Source organism: Gopherus evgoodei, chromosome 3, assembly GCF_007399415.2.
Source record: "Gopherus evgoodei ecotype Sinaloan lineage chromosome 3, rGopEvg1_v1.p, whole genome shotgun sequence".
NCBI lineage: Eukaryota > Metazoa > Chordata > Testudines > Testudinidae > Gopherus > Gopherus evgoodei.
This window is the reverse complement of record NC_044324.1, coordinates 206,149,740-206,166,140: the sequence shown is the minus strand read 5'-3', so window position 1 is coordinate 206,166,140 and position 16,401 is coordinate 206,149,740. Positions and strand designations below refer to the sequence as shown.

Genomic DNA, 16,401 nt, shown 5'->3' with positions numbered 1-16,401 from the left:
CCAGTGCAACTTCCTTGTCAAAGTCCAAATCCCTGCTCCAAAGCAAGGAGGTCCTGGAGCTTAGCTTCTCAGAAGAGCTGTAAGATTTTTTTTTTTTTTTTAACGTGAGCAAAAAAGTGTTATTTTTTCCTCTAATCTCTTTCTCAGAAATAGCTGAATAGTTTTACTTGAAACTTTCCAAAACAAATTGATGCAAACACCCGACATGGAAAATTAAAGACCACATGGTTTAAGTTTGGAAAAGTTAAAAGCAATTGAAAACAGGGACTAATAATGGGAAGTGTTGGGCAACCTTAACTATAAGCATCAATACCAGCTCCGCCGAGAACTTCTATGGCCAATTTGCAATGTAAATGTCACCAGACCCTGGTTTCATTTGATAGTGAATTGGAACCTTAGATCTTACAGGAGACTTTACACTGACACAGCTCCATCTTCTGTAGTAAGCTGCGACCGCTGGGATTCACTAGAAGTGCAAACGTGCGTGGAGTCACAAGTGGCTCGAAGGTATTACTGCTGCACATTTCCAAGTAATGGGAAGACAGGGAGCAGTTCACTGAAAAAACATCTTTTTTTTTTTTTGAAAGTTTAGATTAAAAAGAAGGACACCAACTACACCTCCCACTTCTGTGAAAGTTTTGTACTTGCAGCAATTCGGAACATCTAAAATATTACTATACATGCACACATGTCCATAATATTGGTCTTATTCCCAGTTTTTTCATTCTGAATTTGCCTGGATTGTGTATATTCATGTTTCTCTGTTTCCCCGGCAGTCAGTTTCACCTAGTATTTTATGCTTTCACACAACTACAAAAGGGGAGAAAAAAAAACTTACAACATAAGGACAAACTGGCAGAGACTCGGAGAAGATATAGTATTTGAAATTACTTAATTCTTTTTTTGGATTTTGACTTGATTTCTATTTCATGGATATTATGGTTAATTTGATCAAAAATCCCACTATTTTGGCTGCTGTACAAAGCTTTTAAAGGTGGAAACAAAAATGAAGAAACCAGGAAGAAATGCATCATTCTGCAGCAAATCCAGTTTCTTGCTACAAACTGTTTCCTTTGTTGCAAACCTAATTAAATGTATTCTTCCACTGCATCTCTGTTTCTTGGGTAATATACTTCACATTACAATAACATACGACACATTTTTATTGTAGGATAGTGTGTAACAAATTAATTAAAAATGAACAGAAAAATATAAAGTGATCCATAACAAAAACTGCTCATTTTGCTGAACATCTTAATTACAATACCATCTCCATGAAAAGGGTCATTCATTAAACATGCTTAAAACCTGAAATCCTCAGTTTAAAAATCCTCAGTTTTTAAATAAGTGTTTAAATATATTGAAGCAATCTGAGTCACTGTAACAAACACACTCTGCCAAATATGGTCAGGTAAGGTCAGAGAAATTTACTGTCCCTTCAATATATTTTCTAGGATGGATCATAGGACAGTTTCCCTCTTAACTAAGAATGGAAAAATATATGATAAAAATATACAAAGCAAACAATTTAACAAGAGTGAACAGATTAGTGTTACTGAAGAAAAAAGCAATTTACATTGAGAAGATACAGTTTAAAATAACTTCTGAACTTGCAGATATTTTAAACACACTAAGCAGAAGGCACATTTTATTTTAAAGGTAAATTTACATTCGAAGGTAAAAAAGTTAGGCAACTTTTTCCAACTAACAGCAGCACAGTATGTAGTCAAACAACTAACTGTAACTCAATTTATCTGAACTTTCAATAGAAAGATCTGTCTTTTAATTCTTTAAACTAGCTTTGTTAAAGGAGACATTCAAGTTATAAATAAGAAAGTCTCTTTTATATACACTCCTCAGACTATGTCGCTTTTGTCCTGAAAATCAGCTTTTTGTCAAATCTTGTTGAGCTTCGTAACTATCAGCACCCTCACAGTCTGGTCAAAAGCACTGCAGACACACAGACCCCTTTTGTCAGGGCTCCAGTCAAGGCTAGAAATGGGCTGTGTTGACAAAGTCACATTCTGTAAGAGACTGACTGAACCTGCAACCCCCATCTCAACTCCTTCAGAATCCTTCTTTGAGCGCTGAGCGGGGTACTCACTGCCAATAAGAAAGAAATAAAACCAAACAAGCATGGTTTTAGAATATGTATCAGAGACAAACACTACAAGAAATACCCGCCCACAAACACACATTTGTTGTTTTTCACAAGTCCAGTTCGAAGGTATCGGGTTTGCTAGAGACACTGAAAATATCTGTGCTAAATACACTGAATCATAGTTAATCCAGCTAAGTCAATTTAAAGTGAATAAGGGATATAATGCTACATAATAAAATTCACGCCAAGTTCAGGGAATCCATACATGGCCATCAGAACCATTTGAACCCTGCGTTAAGGAACAAATTCAGACCCCAACATCCACACGCCAGTAACCAAGCCAGACAGCTCTCATTTCCAGGCTATGGAGCCACTCCATCTGAAGTAGGCTCCATTGGTTCTTACAAAGTCCACACACAGAAGTAAGAGGGGGTGGCCAGGGGATGAAACTGAAGGATCCATTGGCTCTGTCCACTCCCTGTTACCATGTGAAGTGTTACCGCAGAGCAGTACTCTTTGCCATATAGGGAATATACACCCCAAGTACAGTCCTCTGGATCCAGCTCATTCTGCACAAGGGAACTGACTAGGGATGCTCAATGAATTTCCCTTGACTCTCAGGATTAGATCCTAAATGTTAAAAGCAGCACTGTCTAGTGAAATGAGCATGAAGCAGTGAGACGGGAACACTCGAATTCTAACATACCCTTTGTTACTTGTTAGCTGTTCAGTTTTTACCCTTGGGCAAGCGACTGAACTTTTGTGTCTCAGCTTTCTATATATAACTATAAGGATAATATTAACTTACCTCACAGAGTTGCTACGATGACTAACTTATGTTTGCACAGAGCTTCTAATACACGTCTACACCGATATAATGCTGTCCTCAGGAGCCAAAAAATCTTACCACGTTATAGGTGAAACCACGTTATACTGAACTTCCTTTGATCTGCCGGAGTGCGCAGCCCCGCCCCACGCCCCCGCAGCACTGCTTTACCATATTATATCCGAATTTGTGTTATATTGGGTCGCGTTATATCAGGGTAGAGGTGTACATAAAATGCTAAGTGTTATTAAATAATTTAAGTCCAAAGCCTTTTTATACACTTCTCAGCAATACCTGCTACAACAAGAATTTTAAGGAATCTATTATTCAGTTTAACATCTCATTAACTGACAATATAATTTAGATCTTGATTATATTAGGTTAAAGATCAAGGGCCAAATTCATCCTAGTTGTAAACCCACAATGCCAATCAAGTTACAGTAGGGACTTTTTCAGTCTCTATTATCCAGTCCTGCCATGATGTGAGAAATTACCTATTGTCTGTAATTTAATTAATTTAAATACATCTTTGGTCTGAACATGGGCCCCATACTCATTTTCCAGGAAGACTTTTTACAACACATGGTAGATTTGTTAATTTTTTTCACCTAATTTAGCTTGGATAGTGAACACTTACTATTTCCAGAGATGAAGGCTCCCAGCTCCTCCACTAGTGATAAAGATATCCCTGTTCTGTGGCAGGTGCCGAACTTGCCACATGGTGGATTTGTGAGCCTAATAAATACCAGAGTAAGACAAAAATTAGTTACAGATTAGTCTTGTAAGTAAGGACTTAAGCCCTGATAGATATACCTGTGAGTGATTACAGTAACTTTAAGCATATTAGTAGTTGCTTTCAAGGGAGTATTCACCTTCAGAATGACTAGTAAGGTATGTAAAGTTAAACATGTGCATATGTGTTTGCAAGGCACAAATCACGTAACTACTGGATTTTCGTACTCAGATATGAAGTAATCATTATAAAGAGAATTATTAATGCTAGCCTATGACTCTTTTCAACAATTGCCAGAATTTGCTATCAAACGTATTACAAAAGCCATGAAAAAATGATTTAGATTTGAATTTTATATTTACTCATGTAAGCAGAGCATGTAGCAAGAAGCAGAACAAACCAAAAAAGGCTTCAGACAATTATAAATCTCTGCTAGTAAGCGAGTTGCTGCATATGTCCCAAAAGGAACTGTTTAACACAAATTATGATAGGATTTTCATTTTAATGTTTTGATTGCCATGAACACCAACTAAATTAATATTTTTAAGTGTTAAATGGTCAAACTAGTACGCTCATTAATACGTTTCATCTATTACAAGCTTCGATGTCAAAAAGAAGCAAATTAAAGGTAATATATTGACACTGACCTATTATTTATTTAAAACAGTCACATGAGTAATTTTATCATTAAAATGCCTGGTCCTGCTAGTGAATTTTACTCTGTCAAGACTACTACTCATACAGGACCTCTACCAAATAATATGGTAAGTAAGAGATATTGAGGGAGGAAGGGGGAGACCACGAGGGCAAAGATTCGCCATCTTTTGCATCCTGTAGACCACTGTATAGAAGATCTTCTCTCTGGACCTACCTCCACTCCCTATATCCCCAGTCACAAACTGCTTGTTTATCTGTGGACCCTTAGTGGTTCCCAGAATGAGAAACACCATTGCACTAGACTCAGAATAACTCATTTTATCTTGGGATACAATGAAGATTCAAATCCCATCATTTTAGATTGCAATCACTTTTACATTAAACTTCCAGGGTACACATCTACTTATTAAACCAATAAAGAAGAATACAGAAGCACTGGAAAAGACCGTCATCTCTGATAGCTAATAAGTGGTGTGCTCTAGGCTAGGCTATAACATCTAGAGAGAACTCAATATTGGCCTATGTCCCCCTTGCCTACAAGCAGAGGACATCCTCCACATATCTCATTTCTCTGCTTTTACATCCTCCTTAGTGTCTCATATTGTGGTGAGCATCCTTCTGGCCAAGTCCACCCACCAAAACCATGGCCTTAAATGGACAAAAGGAAACTTGGCTGAATGACAACACTCCTTCCTCCTCAGTGAGTAGATCAGGAGCAGAAGCTGAGCCTGAGTCCCCCCCACAGCAACATACAGAAAGCCTTCCCCACTTTCCACCTCTTGAAGTGATTTATGTTACCTTTCATATGGTTCATTCATGTTTTCTGAAGTTAAGGTCTGATGCTAACAGGTACATAGCACTCACAAATCCCACTGAAGTCAGTTGGATGACAGGGTGCTCATCACATCATATGACTGCCAATGAACATTCAATCAGCCCATCCTCACATCTTCTATGTAATAACTTTAAGCTTGCAATGTTTCCAGAGCAGCTTTGCAAGAGTAAGTATGAAATTTCTCCCTTAAAAGGACAGCCTTCCCTTACACCGTACCTTCTCTGAAATGGAAGCAAAACCTTTGGTTGGATGCTGAGTTCTCATATCAAAAACATGAAACTTTCCTTCAAGCGATGTGGCCACTAGTTTATTCATATTTATATCTTTCCTGTCAAACTCCACGCTGCAAACCTGGAAATACAAACACACACACATTCACTCTGAAAGTCCGCTTATCACCAAAGAAGCATTTATTTTAGATTTGTAAAATATGGGACATCATAATCTCTAGGTTCATTTACAATGGTAATAAGAATGCAACTGACTTAAGACATAACCAGATTCAACAAGATCATCTAAAAACACCTGAACCCACTCAAACAGCATGCTCTCAAAATACCTGCATAAATTGATAGGACCTGCAGCATACTCTGAAAACAAAAAAATAGGACAATAGTTCTCAACCTCTTCCCTGCTGTGAGCCCAAGTTACAAAAGAAATAACTTTCAGGGCCCTGTCCATCTAGCCATAAAGAAAAGAATGATCCCCAACCTAAGAATCCATGAACTAGGATTTGTTGGCCGAGTGGAGAAAAAATCCTCCGTAGATTTTATCCTAGTGAGAATCTAGGTTAAAATCTAGAAGTAAGTTTCAAATAGATAGTGACCCTTTAATTCTTCCACATTACAAACAAATATAAATTAAAACATGCCTTTATGACACATTACCCCATTCTTAATGTTGGTCTCCCATCGCAATGACATGTTTTTTAGGTCAAATAATTTAATGTCACCATTGTCATAGCCAGCACACACAACACGCTCCTCTTGATTGTAGGCATTGCCTGGAAATACAGAAACAACTATTTAGATGTATAAAAAATTATTCCCATCACACTGTAAAACAGTCATGAACTGAAGTCTGCAATTTTAACCTGTATTTGTACTAGAAAAGTAATTGGAATGTTTGTAATTAATGTGTTAGGTGAAGGATCTGATTTTCAAGTAGTCTTCAAAATAGCTAGTTCTACCCTTTAAAACAAAAGTATTCAACTGCTCATCCGCGATTCCTGCCTAAATTGCATACACCACCTCATACATGTATTCATCTCCTCCAGAAATGGTTGTGTCTTCTTACCAATATGTTCCTGGGTCTAATAACCAACTTCTGCATATCAATTCAAATAGATGTTGGCGCCTGGAAAACTGCAGACAACTTCTCTCTGTTTCTATATAACATAAATTTTCAGAAAATATTCTAATATATTTAATTCATGCAATTTAAAAATACAATTTTCTAAACAGCAGATGATGTGCCTGATCCTGATACTCCTACTCACATAAGTAATCCAAAAGCACCCGGCATTTGACTATCCTCTGAACCATACACAGACTTTGCAGTACAACACGGCACAGAGACAGCTTTAGTGGACCTTCTCTCTGCAGTCTTCAACACATTACATCATAGAGCCCTACTGACCTGCTTACAAGACCTAGCTGTAGGGGATGATGCAACACTATTATGAATCATTTCTCTCAAACAGGACCCAAGAAATTATGACAGAAAGCAGCTCCTCTCTAAGAACCCTCACATATGGAGTTCCACAGAGATCAAAACTGTCTCCCTCATTTTCAGTATCTGTAGAGCTCATGGAAAGGATCTGAGAGATATGGGAGCTGTTGCCAAAAATATATTGATGACACCGAGCTCTGTAATACCTTCTCAGCTGACACAATCACCTATGCATCACTGTCTGAAGGAAATTAGCAGCAGGGTGACGAGCAGATGGCTCAGACTGAATTCAGGCAAGATTTAAGCAATGCTGAAGGGAAAGGGAAATAATGAGAAGCTAGTGAAGGCTCTGCACATCACTTGTCAAGGTAGTACACAGTCTCTGGGTCTTAGCCCTGGTTTACACTACAAGCTTTTGTAAAGAGTATGGAAAATCCATAATCCCGAGCGATGCAGTTATATCAATCTAACTCCCGATGTAGACAGCTGTATATCAACAGAAGGTCTTCTCTCGTTAACGTAACTGCTAACTCTCGGGGAGGTGGAGTACCTACACCAAATGGAGACGCTCTTCCATCAGCATAGGCAGTGTCTTCATTAAGTGTTACAGAGGTGCAGCAGCACTGTATATGCAGACAAGACCTTAGTGGAGTCATCACTAATTCTGAACATTTAGATAGCAACAGTAATAAGCAATGTCTTCCATTATTTTACCAAAAAAACTACAGCTTTTACTATGGATTTAACAGCAGTAATCCAACTTTATCGCTAGGATGATCAATTTAACCCACTGAATCTCTGGCTAATGGAGGAACCCAAAAATACCAGCTTGTACAGAACACAACTGGTCTCCTTAGTAAGAAAAAGGCTGAAAAGACAGACAGATACTCTGCTCACTCCATTAGCTCCCAGTTCAAGACTCTGCTCTTAATATTTAAAGCACTTAAGTTGGAGCTGTGCTACAGAGACAGCGCTCAACCCACTGAGTCAGCTAAATTCTTCCTGGACAATGCAGCTAGAAGTACTGGGATTAACCTTTCCAGCGTCAAAGATAAAACCTTCACTGCAGAAGGCCATTGTCTGTGGAATAGCCTTATGTCTTTCCGTAAATTAAGTCGAAACCTGATTGCTTTCAGAGTATGTTGCAAGACTTGTCTTTGATGATTGTGGGAAAGTTTTTGAAAAAAGGCAATGAATAACAAAGCTGCGTAGTAAGCAAAAGCTAACGAACACAGAGCAGTGAAAAGCAGCATCTGCTATGGTGATCTCCATACAAAACTTAATTACTGTATGAGATACTAAGGTAGTTATAGAGTCTTTACTTATGCAAGTTATCCCACTTAAGTTCCATTCTGCACATGTAAAGTCTTCACAACAGGAAAGGCAGAAGGATCAGATTATTTCTGAATGAAAATGCACAACTAAAGGGAAAGATGCACTAAATATCTTCAGTGTAAATCCCAGTTTATTTCCCCCCCACACAGCTGAACATAGAAGAGCCATATGAGAGGAAGGAAAAACAGTAATTGGCCATTTCCCATAACCAAAAGGCACTACAAGAATGGCATGGGTTAAAAACTACAGAAAGTAGTATAAGTTGGACATTATCACATTTCTTGCCTCAGAAAGTTTAACAGAAAGAGTCACGATTTGTTTGATTTGTCTTAATTATTGCACCCCTGCTTCCAGTGGCAGACCAGATGTATAGATATTTTGCTGCTTGCGAGTTACAGACTATAAAGCTTATCAATTTACCAAATGCTACTGTCCAGCAGTCTCTCTTGCTCTCGCCTTGTACTGGTTCCATATTAGCAACAGGTGTATCTTTTTGTCTTGGGTCCCACACCTTCACGGTTCCTGTAATAATAATTATACTAGATTTTAGATTACTGATACAGTCACATATCGTATGCATTCTTCACTCTTCAACTTGCTTTAGGGAAGACATTACAAACATTTGCATGACTGATCTCTAACAAAGCTGACTGCATTTACGGAAAGAAAAACAGAGCAGAAATAAGGAAAAGGATTTGTTTCAATACTTTAAAAGTTCGCTGATACACTGTCTATCCAATTTCAACTAAGGAATAGTATGATTCACATTGATAAACAGAATTGTATATAGTTTGCTTTAAGTTCTAGCCTTCTTCCTTCTTTCTAACCCTACCATCATTCCATGGAAGCGGTACAGTTTGCACAGCTCATTTGCCATACTTTGTATTTACCTTGTTTCATATTCTTTCCCTCCCACTTTCCATTATGTTGATGTTGGGGTTTTTTTTGCTACAGTCTCTAAATGAACGAAAACTTTGTCCCATGTTGGACTCAAAATTGAACAAACAGCATATAGATCCGGTTGCAATATAATTGTAACCTTATCTGATGGCAACCAGGGGTTCCCATAGTTGAAAGGACCAACCTCAACACTGCCAAATTCACTAGGTGAAGAAAAATAATTGCCAAGGTGTGGTAACGGATTGGAGCAATCAATTAACTCCAGCAATCAACAAAACTTTTAAGTAGCAAACCAGCTTCCCCACTGGGACTCAAGTGTAAACTGCCATCTCCTCCCCACCCCCACATTTAATTGCATTGGTTTTCAAAACCATGATTTTTTTTTTGAAACAAAGTTCTGTCCTCACTGAGCCATTTTCGACATATCATAGGGCTAACAGCAGCAGCCACAGGAGCCACCTGTAGATACAGAGGCTGCCTCTGTTATAGCTATCAGCAGCTGCTTAAAAACATTTGCAAACGGCTTTAAAACGTTCCACCTTACACATGAACACGAAAAGGCATGACAATGTGTAACAGGGCCTCTATCCCTTTAAGGGCAGCTGTGACCTTGAGTCAGTAGCCTGTTCCAAGGCTTGGCTGCTTTAAGAAGTGGCATTCTGGGACTTGTAGGAAGGACATGCCAAGCTAAAGTAAGTCCTGTGACATGGCTACAGTATAGGAAACACCTATGGCTCAGTCAGTTATTAAAGAGAGAGACCCCTGTAGGAGGCTAAGCCTGCTGGACAAGGGATCCTCAGTTAGGAGGGTCTATAAGAAAGGCCACACTGGAGGCCTTGGATCTGGAGTAACAGTCAAGAAGAGTGTGGGAGGAAGCCCATTCACTGGCCCTGCTCCATCAGGGAAAAGAAACTGTTTGAATCTGGGGAGAGCTTGAAAGGACTGTGAAGTCTTGGAGAGTGAGCTAGAAGACTTGCTTTGAGTTTAATTGTTATTTAGATTGATAAGCCAGACTCTAGAAGGGGAGAGTTAGTTCAAAAGCACCAGTAATGTGGCACTATGATTGACATGGAAGAAGGTAAATTAAGGCAACGGATGTTCCCAACCGGATAAGCTGCTGATAACCAATTCCTTCTAGGCCCCATCTGAGTTGGCTAAACTGTATTTTATCTTGTTTGGCTATAACCAAGTTCACAACAGGATTAGGCCAGTTTTTAAAGTTTCTTATAAAGTCAATGCGGACTGGGCCCATAAACACCAATCAAATCTTCTAAATAGTATTTTCTTGGCAAAGATTAAGGAATGTTAAGGCTTGCTAACTCACCATCTCGGCTCCCAGTCACAATTTCTGGTGCTCCTTCTCCAATCCCTAAGCCACCTACGCCATCTATACTATTTATGATTTCTTTATGGCCCTTCACAGAGTACACTGGAATCTCTGGAGCTTCCAAGTTCCTAGACAATAGAAAAGAACAGACAGTATATTGTATACGTGTTCCAAGGTGCTCTACTTTACTGTACAAAAGGGACGAAATGCTGTATCCGAATGTAGGTTACAAATGCAACATGATGGCTTGACTTGCGCTGAGAACAAAACTGCAAAGTTACAACCATGAGGCTTTCTTCTAGAAAGGTCTAAAATGGAAAAGGGTGAAACTGTTTCCCCACTCATGTGTATGATTTCATCTGCTTTTGAGGCTGTTCAGAATTGCTCCATTACCTCAAAAAGAAAAAAAAAAGTATGGATCTCTAATAGTCATCTGACTATTCACACTTACCATGCAAATGAATCTGCCCTGGCAGCTATGTGCCTTAACTAGTCAATCATTTAAAATCAGCTAGTCTCAGTCAGTACTACACAAATCACTGGTCAGAATGAGAAAGAAAATCTCCCTCAATTAGGGATCAGCATGCAACTAAAGCTGGCTAAGTTCTGTGAAGCAGAAATTTATTTGAGAGAACAGATTTAAAATTTTTATTAAAGTTAATGTTTAAAATTAAATATACAGAAATTAAGAGAGAAGGTACTGTACATCTGGGGTCAGGCTTGAGTTATGAGGGATTACAGGAATCGATTACAAGGATCATGAGATACATACATGTCATATAACCAGCATAGACCCAGATTGGGGTGCGGGAGTTTTTAAAGCATCAGTGGATAAGTGGGCTTGGGAACGCCACTCACGGAATGTATTAAGAGTCCAAGTCAGTATCAGTGTAGCGAATAAATACATGGGTGGGGTTCATCAGGGAAGGAAGTGGGTTATTTCCCTGATTGCTACATGTAGGTACTGAATGTCATTTACGAAAAAGCATGTTGAAGTCAAGCAGCTGGAAGCTTACATCAATACAGATTAAAAGGAACAGTGCATACAGATCTCAGTCCACACACAAACATGAAGAACCACATAACACGCTATTGAGAATATCTGCTTTACTATTCAATTCATTTGTCTATGTTAAACTCCTCACTGTCCTAAAAGTTGCGTGACATTGTACTACTCAAATTTATATTTGGTATAAACATTTTAGAATAGTATTTTAGTCTAGGACAACTCCAAAAAATTAGAATCCCCACATTACAAATGTTTAATCTTGCTTATTAAGATGAACTTGGACAAAATGTTGTAGCTAACTGTATTTTCAGTGGCGATTTAAGACGACCCTTTGGATCCATTTTAACCAATTCTTTGCCTGAAGCGATTCATCTTTAAAGGAAAGTCCATCATTTGTGCTTTAATACTGGTCGTCTATTTGGAATCCTCCCAGGTTCGTATTTTTCTTCTAATTTTCCAATTCTGCTTTGTCTCTCCTCAATTCCTTGTCATTTAAAAAGCAACCATACAAACTAACAGTCACTCTCTATCAATACCATTCTTAATATTCCAGTGAAATGGAATCTGTCACTTGCCTCTTGGTGGAATGCAAATAAATTGTATCAGATAAATAAAGTCTATTTTGAAAGTCTGTAAAGGTTTCCTTTTATATTTTCAAAAAAATTACCTACTTGTATTAATCTGAACATGTTCTCTGAATCGGGCTGTTGGTGACAATATCCAAAGCATTAAGAAAAAAGTGTTCATAATCTGAAGTGTAAATTAAATGTTAAAAATAAACCTCATTTTAGAAACTGCTAGAACATATATGGCTGTTTTGTTTTTTAACCCAAAAGGCTCTTTTCCACAAGAGGAACCTTTAGGAATAGGAACAGCTTTCTGCTACCTGGAGACAGAAGATTTAAATGAATCAACAATATTTTGTTTTGTCTTAATTTTGTTCAATAGTTTTACTTAGGATGTAAACTCTTCAGACAGAGACTGTCTCTGTTTGAGTGTATATGCAGTGCCTAGCACTCAAGGGGATCTGATCCATGACTGGAGTCCCTAGGCACAACTATAATACAGACAAACACACAAAAATAGGGCAAATACAATAGGCCTGAACAGTGAGTTCAAGTATATCATGTACAGTAAGGGGTATCCTGAGAGGAGCTAGTATTCTTACCATATATTAAGGTTTCCACCAAAGTCCCCAGTAGCTAGATATCTCTGCTGTAGAGATGTAGCACCAAAAGTTCCACATTTAATAGGTTTGGCCTTTTCAATCTAAAAAGGGTAAATGTTTTGTCAGCATATTAAAAAAATCTCCACAAAACCACACAATGGATAAGCAGCTGCTTGAAAGCCACACTACTAGCAGGCTTCAGTGAACTTTCAATAAGATATTTAGTATGAAATGCAAATGAAATATTCTTTGGCAAAGGTATACCACATTTTAGTTTATTCTATGGTTTTAAAATTTCATATCACTGCATGGTGTGGATTTGATTTTAATGAGCTTTTAAAAAAATAATCACTCATTGTCCTTCCCTCTACCCCCTCACTAATGATACTCAAAGGCTGCTGTCTCTACTGATTTACAAATATATAGCAGAGGGAATTTTAGTTCTTCTCAGAGATCTGCTAGCATGAACATAAGAGATAATTAAGCTATTCTTTCTATTAGTCTGGAGCAACACTGTTTGTGTGCTTTCTATGTTGCATCCCTACAGAACTCTACAAATTGAGAAAGTTTATGTACTATTGTCCCTGTAGATCTTAAACTCTCTTTATACAACTGAGGCACTATTGTTACTGCAGATTAGTAAATCCTCAAAGGTTACTTCAATTTAAAAAAACAGCTGCTCCACGTAGTATTCTGTGCACCTAAAAAAGCCATCACGGTGCCTAAAATTGATGAAACTTTGTATAACTAGTGTCATCAACTATGTACACATGTAGCTACTGACTGAATACCTATAACTACTCAACGTGGCAAGGACTCATGGAAGTCCCTAGTTATATGGCCAAACAGTGGACCTTATGAAGGAGAATTCTGGCATTCATTTAAAACAAATCGTCAGTTTTGAGAATTTTACTTGAAAAGATCTCATTTTCAAGTCTAACCAACAAACTGATGCAAAAACATTATTAAAGCTCATTGGATCAAAAATCATAAATCAGACTCCCAAAATGATGAGATTTAAACAAAACTGAATTTCTTTTTATTTGCCCTCTGGGTTTTAAGCACTCAGGGTCACATTTTCCAACTTTTCTCCACAGTTGAGAGCACTAGGATTTTTTTTTTTCAAATTAAAGATGAGATTCCCACACTCTCATGAATCCAGGAGCTGGAGCTTTAAACCGCACCTTCCCAATGTGAGAGCAGGCAACAGTGTAACTAGGCTACAGATCTACAACAGGAGGCTGTTGAAACCTAATGATGCCCAGCCACCCCAAACCCTTTTAACAAGGAGCAGATACATTTGGGGCTGTCCCAATAACATTCCCAAAATCATTAGTCTGCCTATGTGCACAGTTGTGAGATAGTAATTGAGAGAAATTGATTTAGAAGGGAGGTAGCATTTCCCCCTCATCCCCACAACCGATGAACAGAAAAGATGCCAGCTAGAGGATCCAGCTAGAGCAGGGGTAGGCAACCTATGACATGTGTGCCGAAGGTGGCACATAAGCTGATTTTCAGTGGCAGTCACACTGCCCAGGTCCTGGCCATCAGTCCAGGAGGCTCTGCATTTTAATTTAATTTTAAATTAAGCTTTAAATATTTTAAAAACCTTATTTATTTTACATACAATAGTTTAGTTTATATTATAGACTTATAGAAAGAGACCTTCTAAAAACATTAAAATGTATCACAAAACCTTAAATTAGAGTGAATAAATGAAGACTCGGCACACCACTTCTGAAAGGCTGCTGACTCCTGAGCTAGAGGAACCTCAGCAAGTTAGTGAGAAGCACTTAAGGTCAAGGGGTACTGGGCTGGAGGATGCATATTATAGTTTGGGGATAAGGGAGGAGTATGGATTGTTTTTTCTTGTATGGAGCTGGTGACATGGCTGAGGCGGAAATATATGAGCTCTTGTTAAAATTTTCGCAGCACATCCTGGTCTAAAAACCAAATAGAGTACAGTCTGATTTGTAAAAACTTGATTAGGAACAGTGCACTGGATAACACATTCATATAGACATACAGCAGAAAAAGCTACCTAAGCTGATTCTAGGAAGCAAATTAGCAGCCAACATTACTGCAATGTGTGCTAAAATTATTGAAATCCCCAAATGCAGCAAGCAGGTACTACTCTAATTACAAGAGCAAAAAATATTTCGCCTCAAATCAAGAAAAAAATATGTTACAGACAGAAGGTTTTTGCCATCCTGAGCTGAACAGAAAGAAGTCAGACTAATTTTTAAAAGATGAGAAAAATTAAAATGTTCCTTTCACATTTCTAATGTATTACTTTTAATGGGGGGAAGAGAGAAAAGAACTCTATACAATACAGCTAGGATATTTAAATGCCATTGAAGTTGCTTGGAAGAAAATTTTAATCCTATTTTAAAAGAGCCTCAGTGAAACCACTCCATCTCTTCACACCCTCCCACAATGCACGCAGCATATAGCTTGTATGCTGTTGTGGCAGCAGCACAAAGTGAGAAATGAAGCTAACCAGTTTCTAGGAAATATCAATGTAATACTTGTCACTGAAGTAGATGCATTTTAAAGATACCCTTAAATTTTGTTTTAATTGGGTTTATGTTCTTTTTTATGATACATAAAGTTGGCCTGAAAGGTTATTGTTTACATTTTTTACCTTGGCAACAGTCTCCTTCCTCTCCCATCCACATTTAGAAACATCCTGTGAGCAATTTGATTACCACTCTTCACTCTAGTGGTGACTGCATTTCATTGCTACATGTTTTACCAGATGACTTTAGGGTCATTTGAGAGTGAGAGCGTGTCTTCACCAGTAACATGAAAGCGCTGGCCGCAGCAGCGCTTTAACATGCTGTGTAGTGGTGGCACAGTACTAGGAGAGAACTCTCCCAGCACTATTAAAACAAAACCAAAAAACCACACCTCCACGAGCACTGGTGTACTGTCTACACTGGCACCTTGCAGCACTCACCGGGGTGTTTTTTCACACCCCTGAGCAAGCTGCAGCGCTGTAAAGTGCCAGTGTAGAAAAGCCTAAAAGGTGCCATTAAAACGTAGCATATGAAGTGAAATTCGTGCACCTTGTTGATGACTGCAGGGGGAAGGACTAAATGGTCTGACAAATCTCTTCCATCTTTCAGTTGTCCGGATGTGAGAGAAAAGCGGGACCCGTCCCTGCAGTTTTCCAGGATCCACGTTTACACACTAGAGCACAGATGCTGACAGCATGGCGGTGGGGCCATTTCAAAGTGTCAGAGGATCGTTTTGTGCTTCCACACGGCAGGGGGCCAGGATGGGCTGGCTCGGGCTTGTGCTCCGCAGCTGACTCCGCGCAGGGTGCCCCGGCGTTGCTACAGCAACCAGCCCTCGCGGAGCCGGGGCGGTGTGCCCCGGAGGAGCAGGATTGGCCTGGGGCCCGCTGGCACCACGGGGACAGAGACCAGCTCACCGGGGCGCGGGCACAAAGAAGGGCCCAGGGGAGCGCCCCGGGCCTGAGCCCAGCAGACGCGGGGCAGGAGGGAGCGGGTATAGCGGTTACCGCGGGGCGGGGGGTGTCAGCGTGTGAGCAGGACCCCCCGCCCCGGCAGCGCCCAGGGGGCGGCCCCGCGCCGGCCGGCCGCTCACCTCGCGCAGCAGGCTGAGGCGGCCGCTCTGCAGCTCGTAGAGCTGGATGACGCCGGTGCCGCGCGGGACGCTGCCGAGGCAGAGCAGGCGCGCGCTGCACGGGACCCATTTGCACTCGAACACGGTGTAGTTCAGCGGCTGCTGCACGTGCGTGATCAGCTGCGGCTTCTCCAGCCCCGCGCCCGACATACCGCGCGCCGCCGCCGCCCCAACCGCCTGCGGCGACT

The 16,401-nt window shown here is 39.7% G+C and overlaps 1 protein-coding gene across 1 annotated transcript in view; it reads right to left on the bottom strand.

Moving 5' to 3' along the window:
• Nucleotides 1-1,140: 1,140 nt before the first annotated feature.
• The window catches only part of WDR92 (WD repeat domain 92), a 122,220-nt gene continuing 106,959 nt past the window's right edge, over nucleotides 1,141-16,401 (bottom strand). The window contains exons 6-13 of the mRNA XM_030558374.1: nucleotides 16,175-16,399; nucleotides 12,563-12,663; nucleotides 10,383-10,513; nucleotides 8,579-8,680; nucleotides 6,040-6,155; nucleotides 5,369-5,503; nucleotides 3,565-3,662; nucleotides 1,141-2,103 (exon numbers count right to left, since the gene is read on the bottom strand). Of these exons, the coding sequence (XP_030414234.1) occupies nucleotides 1,896-2,103; nucleotides 3,565-3,662; nucleotides 5,369-5,503; nucleotides 6,040-6,155; nucleotides 8,579-8,680; nucleotides 10,383-10,513; nucleotides 12,563-12,663; nucleotides 16,175-16,399 (1,116 nt within the window). The 3' untranslated portion in view covers nucleotides 1,141-1,895. The remainder of the gene's footprint in view (nucleotides 2,104-3,564; nucleotides 3,663-5,368; nucleotides 5,504-6,039; nucleotides 6,156-8,578; nucleotides 8,681-10,382; nucleotides 10,514-12,562; nucleotides 12,664-16,174; nucleotides 16,400-16,401) is intronic.